Consider the following 15,108-nt stretch of genomic DNA (forward strand, 5'->3'; position numbering starts at 1 on the left):
CGTTGCTGCACCCGCCGCAAGACTTTTGATGTCCGGGTCAAAGGTCTCTTTTTCAAATGTCAGTGTGGTGGTGCTGGTGGCTGTACAAGGGCGGCGTTGTTGGCATCCGTCTGGGTGTCAAAGGCGTGTAGATCATGGAGTACTTGTCCGGGGGAGATGCCAGATGCAGTGAGGGAGGAGAGTCTGTTAAGGAGCGAGGAGTTAGGAAACAGAGGATGACTGCCGGGGTCGGGTACGTGTGGGGACAGAAAATGACAAGTTATTTTTTACATACATTCTATGCTCCGTAACGACGGGCTTATTGGCGGCGTTGCGAGGGCCGGAGGCGCCCAAGCCACGGGCAGACTTCCTGATGTCATCTAAGCCAAGTTGAAGGCTGGGCAGCTCAACAGAAGAGACATTTTGGAAGCTCGAGAGGGGCCGTTTCTTGCCCTTCTCTAGCAGACTGCTGAAGTAGGCTGGCTGGGAAGGTGGCGGCACGGTGGTTGTCCCGGGTGTCTGGCCAGTCTGAGCAGAAGAAGTCTGGCCGAAAATGCTCAAACCGGAGGGAGGCTGTAGACTGCCAGTAGCATCTAACACCCCGTCAGCAATTGTCAGCGCATGTAGAAGCACGAAGAAGACCTACTTGACTTGGGCGCAAAGAGAGACGGAGCTTGAGCTTGAGCTTGAGCTTGGGCAGGCTGTTCAGCGGTGCTCTGGCCAAACAGCGAGCCAGTAGAGACAGGCGACTGGCTGAGACCCAACCCCTGGAACATAGCTGGAAGCTCTTCTACTCACTTAAGACGGAAAAGAAGGTCGGTGGTCGGTATCTGGTCAATTTCTCTGTCGACGTCGATGTTATTCTTTTTCTTGTTGAAGTTTGGAAAAGCCGATGACATAAGCTGGAGAAATAGTCACGTGAAAGATACGTGCTTTTGCTTTTTTGGAGGTTGAGATAAACATTAACATTGAACAAAGGTACGCTGGCTGTCATATTGTTAATGGGGGAAAAATGAGTCAATTAGTTCGAAAGCCGTTCTATATAATATACATGATCTACTATATATTAACTACCTTTTGCGTAGCTAACTAACCTGGGTCGTCTTCCCCAGCAACCATGGATCCTGGAGAAGTTCCCTGGCCGTTGCCCTCTGTTCAGGCATCCAAGTCAGAGCTCGCCGGATAAACCGCAGGAAGCCCTCCTTGTCCTCCAGACGGGTCTCGAGAGACTCGAGGGTGCGCCCCTCTGGAATAGGTACGGGACTCAGCCATTCTCCTGAAGATTGTTATTAGTTGTATAACACACGACAGAGAAAAGGGCTACATACCATTTGTCATTCCAAAATTCAGCCCCTCCTCTCGGGGTTTTTAGCTTAGGAACTCAGGGGGTGGTGGGCCCAATGCTGCATTTAACTGGGCAAAATGTGCGTCGTCACACAGATCGCTCTTCCTTCGTCTCTCGCTGTGAAAGGTCGTTTTCGACCCAAGCAGGTCCCAGCCTTAAGTTGGTATATAGTTAGCGGGTGGAAAGATGCAGCACGTCTAGGGCTATATAGGGCGTACCGTAAGGCCAACACTCCATATATCAACAGGATAGCTCCATGTCACGTAAAGCAGTGTTTCAGGGGCGCGATACTCCAGCGGCATGATATCGCCAGGATGGGGCCCAGGACCAATCCTGGTCTCACCGAAGTCCGACAATAGCATTGGACCCTCCTTTGGCTTGGACAGTCGTGAGAGATAGATTGTCCGGGAGTGTGAAATCAATTTTCGGGCTACAGGAGCTTTCAATTCCGCGTCTTCGAGGATTCGGAGTAGGCTGCTGTCATATAACCCCAGGAGCATGTTTCCGGAGTGTACATCTATCGGTGCATGAGCGGTTACAACAAAGGCGGAAATAAGATCGTGAAGAGCATACCGGTATGGACAACTTTTCCATAGCTGTGCAAGAAATCCAACGCTTGGAGAAGCTCAATAATAGCACCCTTGACAAACCTTTCGTCAAACCCGTTGGGGAAGAATACTACCTTCATATCGCGTAGACTCATCTGAGCGGCTTGAAAGACAAGAACGATATGCTTACCGTCTGGTCCGTTTATCGTAAAGGAGTTAAGAAGTTGCCGGATATTATGGCGTCCACGATGGGACGTAGCAGATTTTATATAGGGTGAGATATGCTGATAAACTGGGAGCTCGCGGTGAACCGCAGATGTATGCACATAAACTTTCAGTGTGACATACTGGTGGTCCCTACCCGGTTCGTCAGTTACTGCATAAATTAAGCTGAATGGCAGCTATAGTAAAAGAAACAACGTTTTACTTGAGATCTCGAGCTAGCCAGACGGTCGATGAAGAGCCAAATCCCAGTTTCCCTAGTACTTGATACCGCTCTTCAAAGATCTCCCCCAAGTGAACAGGATAGAACCGATCAGCCTTGTAGTCAGGCAGCTCCTCCTCTTCAACCAGTCGGTCGGGGTCGACAGTATGAAACCCGCTGGTAGGAAGCGATCTGGGCTCTTCGGGGGAGCTTTGGTGCTGGCTTCAGTAGTTTCGCTGTCAACGACTTCAACAGGCCTGTCCATAGAGATCGCATTGTTATTCGAGAGTACGCTGACATGGACGTAGTGTTTGGGCGGGCGTGATGAGACAAAATAAAGACTCGTCATGTCAGGAATGACATTGTTGGCCTCGCATTGATCATCCACATTGCGTCCTTTATTTGTTGACGTCTTTTGGGATTTGAGAAAATTAGAGCATCCTTTCATATCGAGGGATTGTGGCATTCATGTGCTTAACCAAGCCATGCTGGTAAAGCTGAAGCGCTAAATAAATCCAAAAATTTCAATATTTAACATGATGTTCCAACTAGGTAGCTTGGTGATAGATGAGTTAAGTGCTGAGGATGGGGTTTCATATTGGTACTCCATGGTTAGAAGAGCCATGCAGCTGATGGGCCCCATCGTATGGATATTTCATGCAAGCAGTGTGAAGTGTCTCATACTTTATTATTATGCCGTGGTAGAAAGTGATATCGTGCGACAGCTATTGAGCGAGCCATCACGATCTAGTATGTAGGCTGGGACAAGAGCCTGAGGTGCGGTAGGCGTACAATGCACCGATCATGTTCATTCCACTTGGCCAATGTAAATGTTATATCTAAAATCCACAAAGATGCCTCATCTACTATTATGGTATTATCCTACTTCTTGCTTCTTGTTGTCTCCATTTCAGCGACTCAACTCGAGAGCCAAAAAAAAAAAAAACTTATGTATTAATAAGAGACGATTAGCTAATCAAGTTTAGTCAGTACCATTAGTAAGCACCAAAAAGGGTAATCTCGACTTTTTTGTTCTCGAGCATCTTTAGATGTTGGTATCATTGATATTGATATCACGGCCTGACGGGAGAAAAAAGATAAAAGGGAAAAGCATCTAGACCGGCAGTCAAGTGGAGTTATCAGATGCCTTGACTGAAGCAGGAATGCCTCCCTTCCAGTCGAAGAAGTTCCGGCCGGCGACAACGGCCGCCTCGTCGCTGGGCGAGCGCATCGGTGCGAAGTACCGGGCCAACCTATCGAGACACCCGTTCTTACTCTTCGGACTACCCTTCATGAGTGTGATGCTGGCGGGCTCATTCTTCCTGACACCGGCGACGGCACTGCGCTACGAAAGACACGATCGCCGGGTGCAGCAGTTGGGTAAGGAGGAGGCTATGGCCCTCGGACTCAGGGGCGCGGACGAGGATGCAAGCCAGCTGCGGCGGAACCCACGGCGGCGAATCCTAGGCGATGAGCGTGAGGAGTACTACGTATGTCTATCCATGTCTCTCTTTATCTTTGTAGATATATATATATATGCTGAAAGAGCATCTGCTAACGGGCTTCCTGCAGAAACTGATGGCCAAGGACCTCGACAGCTGGGAGCAGAAGCGGGTACAGCGCTTCAAGGGTGAACCAGACGGCCGTATAGTCTGAGTACTCTATACGCTCTTTATGAGACTTACTCGAGACCTACTGGAGACAAGCCCTAGAAGATATCTACAACTCGTCGTTCTTTAGACCATCGACCTTGACGTCAGCCAAGAGATGACTAAGCCCACTGAGACGAGAATAAAGAAGAAGCGAAGAAGAATCAGAAGAAGAGAAGAAGAAGAATAAGGAAAGGAAGAGGAATAACGAGCAGAGGGATAGAAGAAGTGTAGTTGTAAGATAAGAGATCGCTGTTGGTGCGTTGTATATAAGACCTCCAGGTTAAGCGCCGTTAATTTAGTTTTGTCACTGGGTAGAAACCGACTTTTCTCCTTCCACCAACATCTTCACTTCTCTTTACATCTTCACTTCTTCTACGCTACATCTCACACTACCGACCACGTATTGAGACGTCGCCCTTTTGCTGGCTCAACCACGGTTCGTTCTGCTGCCAACCACGGTCCGTTCGCCGATGTTCCCCTTGCCCTCGACCTCTTGACGGCGAACAGGCCTTTCTCTCTCGCACATTCCAATAATCCAATTCTCCAGGTATCTCTCCAGCGTAGACATTCGCCTCTCTCTCTCTCTCTCTCTCTCTCTTTTCCTCTCTCTCGTTTTTCTGCTCGATACATCGTCGACGCCTGTCCTAGGGGGCCCTGCGGCGGATACACCAGCGACTCTTCTCTATCTCTTCGCCCGTACGTCTCGAGGGAAAAACGCAACCCCCTTTGCCTCATTTACCTGTTCCTGAATTCTCCCGTCCTTCTTTACCCTTCATTTTTGGGCTCTTCTGCCCTTTTTTTCCCACTCTTTTTCTTCGCTGCGTTTCTGCGTTTTCGTCCGGTGGCGACGCTCCTTTTACCATAACGTCATCTTTCGCGCTTGTCCATCTTCCCCCTTAAGAGCATCACTATCAATATACATACTATGTATACAACACACGACACCTACATACAGACAGGCAGATATATAAGCAGACAACAGCCAGACAGATAATATATGGAAGTGACTGACAAGATGATTTTAAAGTCGCCTCGCTAGCGGGTGAATAGGTCGTGCCTGGATGATGGCGAGCAGCTCCTCTCCAGTCATAACCACATTATAACAAGGGAAAAAAACAGCAAAAGAGAAGGGTCATCCGAGGTATCAAAGCAGCCTGCCATGTCCACCACTGCGGCGACCTCGCGGCCGTCACCAGCTTGGGGTTCTGCGGCGCGAATTTCGACGACCCCAGCCGGTTTGCCTCCATCGACGCCCCCCTCAGCCGGCCAGATAACGGCGTCATTCTTCGCCAACAGTGCCTTTTCGTCTCGAGCTCTCGATGAACCAGCCTCCAGCGGCTACTTTGACCTCGTTGCTAATACTACTCCCTCGCCTGACACTGCACAGTTGTTTCACCCCTCCAGAGACCGTGACTTTGCCTTGGGCATCCAGTCAAGCGCTGGGGCTGCCCCGAAGCTCGTTACCCCTCGAAAGAATGCAGATGGCCTCCTCGATAGAAGATTTGCCAGCCGGCCTGGCAGGAGTGACGAGCGGGACCCGTCAGCTTCTCTTCTGCAAAGCTTCAACCCGAAACTACACCAGAAGGGGCCCTACAGACCCGCCTATCATGTTAACCCTACCTTGCTCGAGGACTCCTCTTCCGGAGGATCGACACCGATGGCGTCTTCTCCCTCCGCAACCAGGCATGGCCACCACGCATCCGCACCGGTGGCCAGCCTGCTCTCACCTGGCTTGCCCGGGGACCGGCACCAGAAGCAACCGCTGTCATTCCACAGACCACGTACCATCCCCATCAGCCATGATCTAGGTAACGTCAAGATGATACCAGCCGAAAAATGCCTGGAAATTCTTCAATCTTTTGGGAGCGAGACCCTTCTGTTGGACGTACGCCCCCTGCTGCAATTCAATCGATCCCACATCAAGGGTTCGCTGAATCTCTGCATTCCCACCACCCTCCTCAAACGACCGTCCTTTAACCTACAGAAAGTCGAAGAGACCTTTGGCAGCGGGCAGGAGAAATCTAATTTCAACAGATGGCGATTGAGCAATCGTATCATGGTCTACGATTCTTCCGCCAGTCATCCCAAAGATGCTACCCTTTTGGTGAATCTTCTCGAAAAATTCACCAGAGAGGGTTGGAACGGCGAGTCCATCATTCTTAGCGGAGGCTTTGCACGCTTTGCCACCGAGTTTCCAGACTGGGTCGAGAGCTCACAGGCCCCCACCGCTGTCTCCTCTTCCTCAGCAGCCAGCTACGGAAAGAGCCCCCTATCTATAAGTCTTACCCTGCCGACTACGACCCCATCGATCGCCGGTGGATGTGCCATGCCGACTCCTTCGTCGAACCCTGTCAACCCTTTCTTTTCCAACATACGCCAGAACATCGATCTTATCGGCGGAGTAGGCCAGCTCCCAGTCACCATCCCCCCGGGAATGGACGAGGCCACTAGAAAGTCTTTACCCGCCTGGCTTTCTCGGGTAGCGGATTCAGATGACGCTGGTAAGACCGCAGCCATTCAGTTCCTCAAGATTGAAAAGGGCGAGCAAAGTCGCATGCAGCAGGCCCTGTCTGCCCCGGGAACATCCACCCTTGTTGAGGGACAAAGCCCAGGAAAGCGTTCCTTTAGAATTGCAGGTATCGAGAAGGGGTCGAAAAACAGATACAACAATATCTATCCCTATGACCATTGCCGTGTCAAGATACAGGACACAACCGAGAGCACCTGTGACTACATCAATGCCAGCTACGTTTGCTCTTCCCGCTCTAACAAGCGCTACATCGCCACCCAAGCGCCTATGCCTGCCACATTTAACGTAAGCTAGCCCCATTCCTAATGCACTTGGTGATATCCCTTGTTAACATACAGCTTAGGACTTTTGGCGTGTAGTATGGGAGCAAGATACGCGTCTCATCGTCATGCTGACAGCCGAAACAGATGGAGCCCAAGTGAAATGCCATCCGTATTGGAAATCTGCTGACTATGGCAACCTACGTGTCCAACTTGTCAGCGAGGGCACTATTCCCCTCGACCGAGAAAGTGGGTTGAAACCGCTACATGACGCGACCTGCTTTACAGTCCGCCATTTCAGCATCACCAACTCCAAAGAGCCCTTCAAACCACCGAGAGAAGTTACCCAGATTCAATATGCTGATTGGCCAGACTTTGGAACTCCAGCGAAGCCACATCACCTATTGCGTCTGATCGAAGAATGTGATGCTATCGTGAACGCCTCTACCGGCCGTTCGGCGTCATATTACCAAGATAAACCCGACTCCGCGGGTCAGGGCAAGGTGATAGTTCATTGCAGCGCCGGCTGTGGCAGGACAGGTACATTCTGCACTGTAGACAGCGTAATCGACATGCTCAAACGGCAGAGAAAGGCGGCTCAAAGCTCGACCAGAACGGAGCCAAGCTGGGTCTACGAGGACACCACTGACCTTGTTGCCACCACTGTGGAAGACTTCCGCTCACAGCGGCTGAGCATGGTGCAAAGCTTGCGGCAGTTTGTCCTTTGCTATGATTCTGTCCTTGAATGGCTGGCATCTCGTACTCAGAGGTAGAGCGGTTTTCTCTCCCTTGGGTCGTATTTTGAGGAGGGCTTTTTGTACACCGTACTTTCACCTTTTTGTTGCATTTTTAAACATCTAAGAAATTGGAGGCTACATAAATAGGTTTAGATTTGGAGTTTGTAGACCAGTTGCCCTTTGCCCCCTCTCCGCGTGTGCGCTTAGCACCTGTACCCTGATGGTCCTATGTATGTATATATTATATATATGCCTGCCATATACGCTTCTTTTCATGTTTCATATTAATCTATCATCGCCAAGGCGTCATTCTCATGGTCTGGTACTGTACTTGTTCAGGAGAATAAACGAGAGAAAAGGCTGATTGCTGCCTAACAGAGCCTCAACCTTAAAACGACCCTAGAAATGTTTAAATAACTACAACAACGCCCCCAACCATCGTGTTTGTCTTTTTATTCTCCCACCCTCAACCGGATTAAGCACGATACTCACACACAACGAGCCCTTTTTACCCTATATATTTCAATCAATCAGAGTCGAGCTGCTAGGCTACGCTGACAAAATGAATGGCCTGCTAGAGTTGCCAGTGGAACTCCTCCAGCTTGTGGTGAAAAGCTGCTCGACACCCAGCTATCTTCAAGTCATCCGCACATGTCGAACACTCTATGTAATCGGTACTACATGCCGCGAAGTGGTTCGCCACCAGCTTTTGCAGATGCCAGGCCTTCAAGTTACAGAGTCGGGTGCTCCATTGGATGATTCGCTGTCCACGCCTGTTCTGTATAGAGAACTTCGAAAGAGGGCTGCTGCCCACCTGTACGGAGCACATTTCCACTCCGATGCCACACTATACACTATTGACGAGGGAGTAATTGATACCAAGTCGTCTTCTCTCTTCTCAGACTCTTACCAGATGCCTCGTAGCCACGCTCAACCGACAATGGCGCTGGTTCCCAGGGGTCAAGCTTCGGTCTACCTCTATCATGTGGGGAACCTGGGCCCTGGAAATGATGCAGCTGCAGGATCAATGTCGTTTTTGGATAAACTTGAACCCTTAAGTGATTTTCCAGGGGAAATTGAGATTCTACGTGTCATCGGTAGCCGCTCATATCCCGATATAATATCCGTTCTACAGCGTTACGAACCACCCGTGCAGTCTACCAGCTTGCCCTCTCTACATCCGTTTGTGGGGGACGCAATGATGCCGTATTATTCTGCTCGTATCCGGCTCATTCATTACTTCTATGCTTCCTCGGAGAAACGCTGGAAACCGGAGGTGTTTACTGTTTTTCCGGGCGAGTTGGAAGACAACTTCCTTCCGCTCTCGGTCGACGTCGTAGATCAGGAATTTGTTGTTGTGTCATGGCAGCATAAGGAATCACCGCAGGTTTCCAAAGTGTGTTTACACAAATATAACCAGGCAGATGTCGTTGTTAGGAAAGACAACTGCTCTTGTATGTTGGCTCTTTTTGTTTGATATGACCCTTTTTTTTATTTTTGAAAATTCACTTGATGTAAAACTGACGTGGCATTAACTAGATGTGGAGTATACCTCGACTGAGCTAGTTGACGGACAAGAAACCACACGACGGCGGCATTTCCCAGCGGCGGACATACCTCCACCAGACCCCATTGTGCAAGTCCGCTTTAACGATCATTATCAGCAAGTTCTTTATTGGCATTCGTCCTCTATCATATACGATCAGTTTCAACGCATCGTTAATTCTTCCCATAACCCTAACCTTCACCGCTCCCGGATCCTAGACAATATCTGTTACGCTCAGCTACCGGAACATGATCGAACATCGCCGCCTGTACTTTCACGGTTCCAGGTCGGGATTCCATTTTACGGGCATCATTCGTCTGACATTGGGAACGGGGTTTGCAACTGGTATTATGCATCAGTAGGCTTGACCCGCCTGCCTCCAAATGGTCGGGTTGGTGCATATATTCTGCGGTCCATGGCACGGTGCAGGTTCGATAGATGTGGCCACATCATTAACCTGGATCGCGGCAGACGTATTGAGGGCTGGACTGTCGTCGCTAAGCTGTGGGGGTTTAAGACCAACGAGTCAAACTTGACCGGGCTAGTCACTACGTCGCCTGGGGGTACTCGGCTTGCAATCGCAAACTGGAAATCCTTGTACATCTGGCCATTGAATCCGCAGGAGGTACTCATGCGGAACAAGAACGGATACTATCCTCCTTCTATGTACTATCCTGGTGATCCTGGCGCCTATTCAAAGGTAAACAACCATCCGATGTCCAGCGCAGGAGCTGAGTATGAAAGAACCGAGGATGGGTGGAGAGACGTTGTTGAATTGAAGCCTCTCATACTAAGCTTAGATGCTGTTTGTTTTGGGCTGAAGTTTACCGGCGGTGAGAATGAGCTTACCTTGTTGACCGACAAGGGTTTGATGGTCTGGCAGCTCAACTCAGATGGATCCGCGCGGAGGCTGGACGGTGTGATAAAGCTGGAGGAGGATGCTGCCGCCGCCGAGCTGAGAAGGCCACTCATCCAACCGAATGGAAGTGGAGATACTGATGAAGAGGATGATGAAGAGGATGATGAAGAGGATGATGAAGAGGATGATGAAGAGGATGATGAAGATGAAGATGAAGATGAAGATGAAGATGATGACGAAGACGAAGACGAGGAAGATGAAGATGACGGGGAAGGTATGGATTTGGATGAGTGAAGAGGATGACGAGCCTGTCATACCCTTATATTTACTTGTATAGATGGCGTGCTCTCTACGGTTCGAACGATAAGATCTTGCGATTTAATATATTTTACTACCAAGAGAAAGTAGATATCTCAAGAACCGCCGCCGCCCATGACCAGCAGTAAGACAATTGGCAGAAGCCACCAGTACCTGTTCCGAAAACTGGTTAATAAAGAAGAGAATGGCTGGGGTATGGGAAAAGTAGAGCCTCACTTCTGGAGCAGCGAGTTCGCCAATGGAACCTCTATCTGCTCATCGTCCGGATCTTCTACCCTTCTGACAATGGGCTTATTCAACTGTACCACGGCAGCAGGTCCAGAGCGGACAAGTTGCACGTTAACCGGCGATGGTTTCCCGGCCTGGCTCTGATGGCTGCCGGCGGGGCTCGATCGTGACGGCGGGGAAGACGATATCCCGACGTGATACACCCTGCCCTCAGCATCGAGATAGAGGGATAAGGTGGGAACATGGCTGCTGGAGGGAGACGGCTGAAGGAGAGCGCGCGAGGAGAGGACACCAGCCCAGCCGCTGGACTGGGGAGACACGCTAACCCGGATCAGATCACCGTCCGCCTGGGGGCTCGAGGGCTCGGGGGGTGTGTAGGACACAACCTTGGACCGAAGCGTCGTCGGATCGTAACTTATCTGCGCTAACTCGACCGGTTTCGAAGCTGGCACAACGGGCTGGTAGAAGAGCTCTGTCTGCTGCTGCTGCATTGCTGTGGAGGAGGCCGCAGCCGTGACGGCGACGAGGAGGACAGACAGCAGCCGCATCTTAATCCTGGCGGTCTCTTCCCTCTATTCTATCTGGTGGATGTTTTCTTCTCTCCTTCTCTCTCTTCTCTGCTTGGGCTCTTTTTGTCGCTTTTTTGACTTGAAGTCAGAAGTTGGCGATATCACGTGACACTAAGCGTCCTCTAGAAAAAGAAGAGAGAACGATATATAGGACGATGAAGATGTGACGAGAGGATGTGGAGTTCAGAGGAGTTATCTGTTGATATAGAGTAAGAAGGCCTTTAACATGGAATCGACGTCAATGGGCCTCGAGTCATCGCTTCCCGGGGAGTATCCAGCCAGCGTACCAGACGGCATAAGTATAGGCGCCTCGTCAAGAGTCGTACTCCAGTAGACTGCATAGAGAAGCCATTATATGGAGGGTGTACTAAGCGTATATAAAGTGTAAAGATTAATGATCAAGAGCATACTCCGTAACGTCAAACGGGTTGGTCTTTTTGCTGGGATGCCCTCGCAGATATGGAGTAACAATGTAACTAGTTACAACCCTCCACTAGAGAAGAAGTATGGAGATCTCTCAGGGTAGAGGATGGGAGCAGGCAGATCGACGGAGAAGTACCAATGGCACGGGGACAAGTCGACCTCCGCCTCTGTCTCTTTTCCACTCTTTATCAGTGGACCCTTGATGGAGTCGATGGAGAAATGGCAGAGCGACAACGCAGCAGACGATGAGCAAGACGATGTGCGTGTCTGGGTGGAGAAGAAGGAAAAAGAGGGTGTAGGATGGGCCAGGATTGCTGCTGGTAAGATCCCTGGTGAACTGCTTGTTGGTAGAGCTGTGGGCTAGTCAGTGTGGGTTCGGCGTTGAGCCCGATGACCAGGGGATCCGTTGCTGATATCTAGCTACAGGTGCGGGCGAACATCTATAAAGACGGGTTTATCATACGAAGTGCTCCGTATCAAACGGCAGACAGTCGAAGAGGAGAGCAGGAGGATAACTAGACTCAGAGCAGGCAGGGCAGATTGATATCAGGTACTGTTCGCACCGTCTACGCTGAACGGGCTCGCAGGACAACCGGCTAACAACAGCTTCAGCTTCGTCCTTCTCGCCGGTTTCCAAGCTCTTCTTTGTCCGATAAGCAAGAGCAGGAATTGCCTCTGGCTTGGGTTTTTATCTCAAGTCGAAGCCTCCCTTTCGACCAGCCGGCCGTTCCGCCAGGCACACACACTTCCACGCACCTCTCGGTCGTACACTGGGTCGAAATCCTGGACAGATTACGGAGACACCCACAGAGTGCTGCTGCTGCTGCTGCTGCTTTATTTAGCCCTGCACGCCCTTCAGGATGAGCTCTTTTCAACCCTCCCAACAGGTCTCAAGACAGGCCACCATGGACCCCCGGAACGAAATCAATCCGCTGATGGACCACTACATCGGCGTCGACGTTGGCACTGGCAGTGCAAGAGCGTGCATCATCAATGACAAGGGTGATATCGTTGGGTTGGCATCTGAAAACATCGGCCTGTGGCAGCCTCAGCAGGGTTACTACGTAAGGGCTCTTCCAATCTCCCCATCAGCGCCTACGGGTTAACGACTAGATGTTCAGGAACAATCGACCACGGATATATGGAGGTGCATCTGTATCTGTGTCCAGCGGGCCATCAGCCAGCACAACATCAACCCTCTCTCGATCAAGGGAATCGGGTTCGATGCCACCTGCTCTCTCGCAGTCTTTGCCCACGACACTGGTGAACCCATCTCCGTCACCGGGCCCAACTTCGACACCGAACGCAACGTCATCCTCTGGCTTGACCACCGCCCTGTCAAGGAGACAGAGAAGATCAATGCCACTGGCCACAACTTGCTACGATATGTCGGCGGGAAGATGTCGATCGAGATGGAGATTCCAAAGGCCCTGTGGCTTAAGAACAACATGCCAAAGGAGCTTTTCGACAGATGCAAGTTTTACGACCTCGCAGATGCCCTCACCCATCTGGCCACCGGGAACGAGAAGAGGAGCTTCTGCAGTGTGGTCTGCAAACAGGGCTACGTGCCCGTCGGGGTGGATGGAAGTATCAAGGGGTGGCAGCCAGACTTTTTAAGCGCCATTGGCTTGGAGGACCTTGCCGCTGACAACTTCAAACGTATGGGCGGCGTTAATGGAGAGGTAAGCGTCTACTACTCGCTACAGATATCATTGGTTGTGGACGGCTAACTAACGCATGACTCTATAGAATGGGGAGTATCTGAGCGCGGGCGAATTAGTTGGTGGTCTCTGTGAGACTGCGGCCGCCGAGCTCGGGCTTCCAGCCGGTATTGCAGTCGGAAGCGGTGTCATCGACGCATACGCCGGTTGGATTGGCACCGTTGGAGCGAAAGTCGACCTGGACTCTGACCTGCTGAGCTCTGATGCTGCGAACAACGATAGGACTCAGGCATTCACCCGCCTGGCTGCCGTGGCGGGGACATCCACTTGCCACCTAGCCATGTCCCCTAACCCGGTCTTTGTACCTGGCGTCTGGGGTCCCTATCGCGACACCATCATCCCGGGCTTTTGGATGGCGGAGGGAGGGCAGTCGGCTACGGGCGAACTCCTTAAACATGTCATCGAAACCCATCCGGCCTTTAACGAAGCACTCTCCGTCGCAGAGTCCTACAACTCCAACATCTACGATTATCTGAACGAACACCTCAGGGAGATGGCAGCTGAGTCCAAGGCTCCCTCGGTCTCCTACCTTGGTCGCCATTTCTTCCTCTACGGCGACTTGTTTGGGAACAGGTCCCCGATTGCTGACCCCCAGATGTCTGGCGCCGTCATTGGGCTGTCAAGCGATAAGTCAGTCAATGGGCTGTCGCTGTACTACTATGGCACTCTGGAATCCATTGCGCTACAGACACGTCAGATAGTCGAGACGATGAACAAGGCCGGCCACAATATTACCTCTATCTTCATGTCCGGCTCCCAGTGCCAGAACGATATCTTGATGGGGCTCATTGCGTCAGCCTGCTCGATGCCTGTTTTTGTCCCTCGTTATGTCCACGCTGCTGTCTGCCATGGTGCGGCGATGCTTGGAGCTAAAGCCGCCAGTGCCGACAAGGATGGCAAGACGGAAGGGCTGTGGGATATCATGGACCGAATGAGCAAGCCGGGCAAGGCTGTCTACCCGACCAAAAATGAGCACGAAAAGCAGCTGTTGGAAGTGAAGTACAAGGTCTTCCTGGAGCAATGCTACAAACAACAAGAATACAGGTCAGAGGTTGACAAGGCCGTCGTTGGATGGAATCCTTGTTAAGAGTGTCAAGAGTCGGCATAGCGGCTTACGATATAACACCTGCCACGGCTGCAAGAGGGCGGCCTGTTGACAGTTTACAGCATAGTTACAGATCGCAAGAATTAATGAACATTCCTCACATGATATCTTTATGCCTTTTATAGACGTGGCTGATAGTGGTTGGCAACTAGAAGTCATGTCATTCGTAGCCATTGAGACTACGTTTTTGAACAACGTATTTAACATGGAACGAAACAACTACCGTAGCCCACCTTGTACGCCAGAAGATCAAATGACCTTTCCCTGCATCCTCTTCCTTAGGTATTTCGCTTGTACGTGCTGCGAAAGGATGTATGCTTGCCGGTGAAAATGCCTAAACGCAATGCAATGCGAAACATGGTCTCGACCCGAAAACTAAATCGGGGAGGTGAGGAAGAAGAAAAAGGGAAATAAAGAGAAATAGAGCGGAGATACAGCTATAAGTAAACGGATATATCAAGCTAATGAACTTGAGTCTCAAATGGGGGTATATTCCAGAAAGAAAGAGGTAAGAAAAGAAACGAAAAGAACCGACCAGCGAGGAATATATTGGGAAAGAGTGGAGTGAGGGATTAAAGAGAAACTCTGGCCCTGGTATATACGGTTTCTTCATCACATCTTCATGAGCGTTAGATGAGAGAGTCACCTGGGGTATGTATAACTCAGTGAAGCTCACGTATCATTCGCCGCGGAGTCGTTGTATTGCACCAGTCACACTATGAGAATCGTGTTAATAGCTCTTACTTGTGGCAGCGGCCTTTTTTCAACTCACCTTAGTAGGCGAGCAGCCATCATTATGGTCAATGCAGTATTCTCCGCCACAAGCGACACATGAGCGGAGCACTTCGATCATACAAGAAAAGC

General features: G+C 50.7%; 8 protein-coding genes across 8 annotated transcripts in view; 5 read left to right on the plus strand and 3 right to left on the minus strand.

Annotated features, from left to right (window-relative positions):
- MCYG_02814 (protein kinase domain-containing protein) overlaps window positions 1-2,686 on the minus strand; it is a gene marked incomplete at both ends in the record, with an annotated part of 5,438 nt that extends 2,752 nt beyond the window's left edge. The window contains 9 exons of the mRNA XM_002849834.1: window positions 87-183; window positions 275-572; window positions 626-746; window positions 1,074-1,255; window positions 1,308-1,332; window positions 1,543-1,841; window positions 1,898-2,229; window positions 2,300-2,506; window positions 2,658-2,686. Coding sequence (XP_002849880.1) covers window positions 87-183; window positions 275-572; window positions 626-746; window positions 1,074-1,255; window positions 1,308-1,332; window positions 1,543-1,841; window positions 1,898-2,229; window positions 2,300-2,506; window positions 2,658-2,686 — 1,590 coding nt within the window. The remainder of the gene's footprint in view (window positions 1-86; window positions 184-274; window positions 573-625; window positions 747-1,073; window positions 1,256-1,307; window positions 1,333-1,542; window positions 1,842-1,897; window positions 2,230-2,299; window positions 2,507-2,657) is intronic.
- Window positions 2,687-3,459: 773 nt separating this feature from the next.
- MCYG_02815 (cytochrome c oxidase-assembly factor cox16) lies at window positions 3,460-3,952 on the plus strand (the record flags this gene model as incomplete). Its single annotated transcript, XM_002849835.1, has 2 exons — window positions 3,460-3,786; window positions 3,869-3,952. The coding sequence occupies 2 exons, from the start codon at window positions 3,460-3,462 to the stop codon at window positions 3,950-3,952; spliced, it is 411 nt and encodes a 136-aa protein (XP_002849881.1).
- Window positions 3,953-4,332: 380 nt separating this feature from the next.
- Window positions 4,333-4,683, minus strand: MCYG_02816 (uncharacterized protein; the record flags this gene model as incomplete). Its single annotated transcript, XM_002849836.1, has 1 exon — window positions 4,333-4,683. One exon carries the CDS (start codon window positions 4,681-4,683, stop codon window positions 4,333-4,335), a length of 351 nt encoding a protein of 116 aa, XP_002849882.1.
- Window positions 4,684-5,107: 424 nt separating this feature from the next.
- On the plus strand, window positions 5,108-7,511 carry MCYG_02817 (protein-tyrosine-phosphatase; the record flags this gene model as incomplete). The annotated part of the gene is made up of 2 exons (XM_002849837.1): window positions 5,108-6,763; window positions 6,822-7,511. The coding sequence occupies 2 exons, from the start codon at window positions 5,108-5,110 to the stop codon at window positions 7,509-7,511; spliced, it is 2,346 nt and encodes a 781-aa protein (XP_002849883.1).
- Window positions 7,512-8,037: 526 nt separating this feature from the next.
- Window positions 8,038-10,174, plus strand: MCYG_02818 (F-box domain-containing protein; the record flags this gene model as incomplete). Its single annotated transcript, XM_002849838.1, has 2 exons — window positions 8,038-8,929; window positions 9,015-10,174. The coding sequence occupies 2 exons, from the start codon at window positions 8,038-8,040 to the stop codon at window positions 10,172-10,174; spliced, it is 2,052 nt and encodes a 683-aa protein (XP_002849884.1).
- Window positions 10,175-10,410: 236 nt separating this feature from the next.
- Window positions 10,411-10,974, minus strand: MCYG_02819 (conserved hypothetical protein; the record flags this gene model as incomplete). The annotated part of the gene is made up of 1 exon (XM_002849839.1): window positions 10,411-10,974. One exon carries the CDS (start codon window positions 10,972-10,974, stop codon window positions 10,411-10,413), a length of 564 nt encoding a protein of 187 aa, XP_002849885.1.
- Window positions 10,975-11,524: 550 nt separating this feature from the next.
- MCYG_02820 (uncharacterized protein) lies at window positions 11,525-11,937 on the plus strand (the record flags this gene model as incomplete). Its single annotated transcript, XM_002849840.1, has 2 exons — window positions 11,525-11,761; window positions 11,845-11,937. 2 exons carry the CDS (start codon window positions 11,525-11,527, stop codon window positions 11,935-11,937), a joined length of 330 nt encoding a protein of 109 aa, XP_002849886.1.
- Window positions 11,938-12,278: 341 nt separating this feature from the next.
- On the plus strand, window positions 12,279-14,226 carry MCYG_02821 (MPA43; the record flags this gene model as incomplete). The annotated part of the gene is made up of 3 exons (XM_002849841.1): window positions 12,279-12,482; window positions 12,540-13,100; window positions 13,168-14,226. The coding sequence occupies 3 exons, from the start codon at window positions 12,279-12,281 to the stop codon at window positions 14,224-14,226; spliced, it is 1,824 nt and encodes a 607-aa protein (XP_002849887.1).
- Window positions 14,227-15,108: the final 882 nt, after the last annotated feature.

This window comes from Microsporum canis, genomic scaffold, assembly GCF_000151145.1.
Source record: "Microsporum canis CBS 113480 supercont1.2 genomic scaffold, whole genome shotgun sequence".
Classification (NCBI taxonomy): Eukaryota; Fungi; Ascomycota; class Eurotiomycetes; order Onygenales; family Arthrodermataceae; genus Microsporum; species Microsporum canis.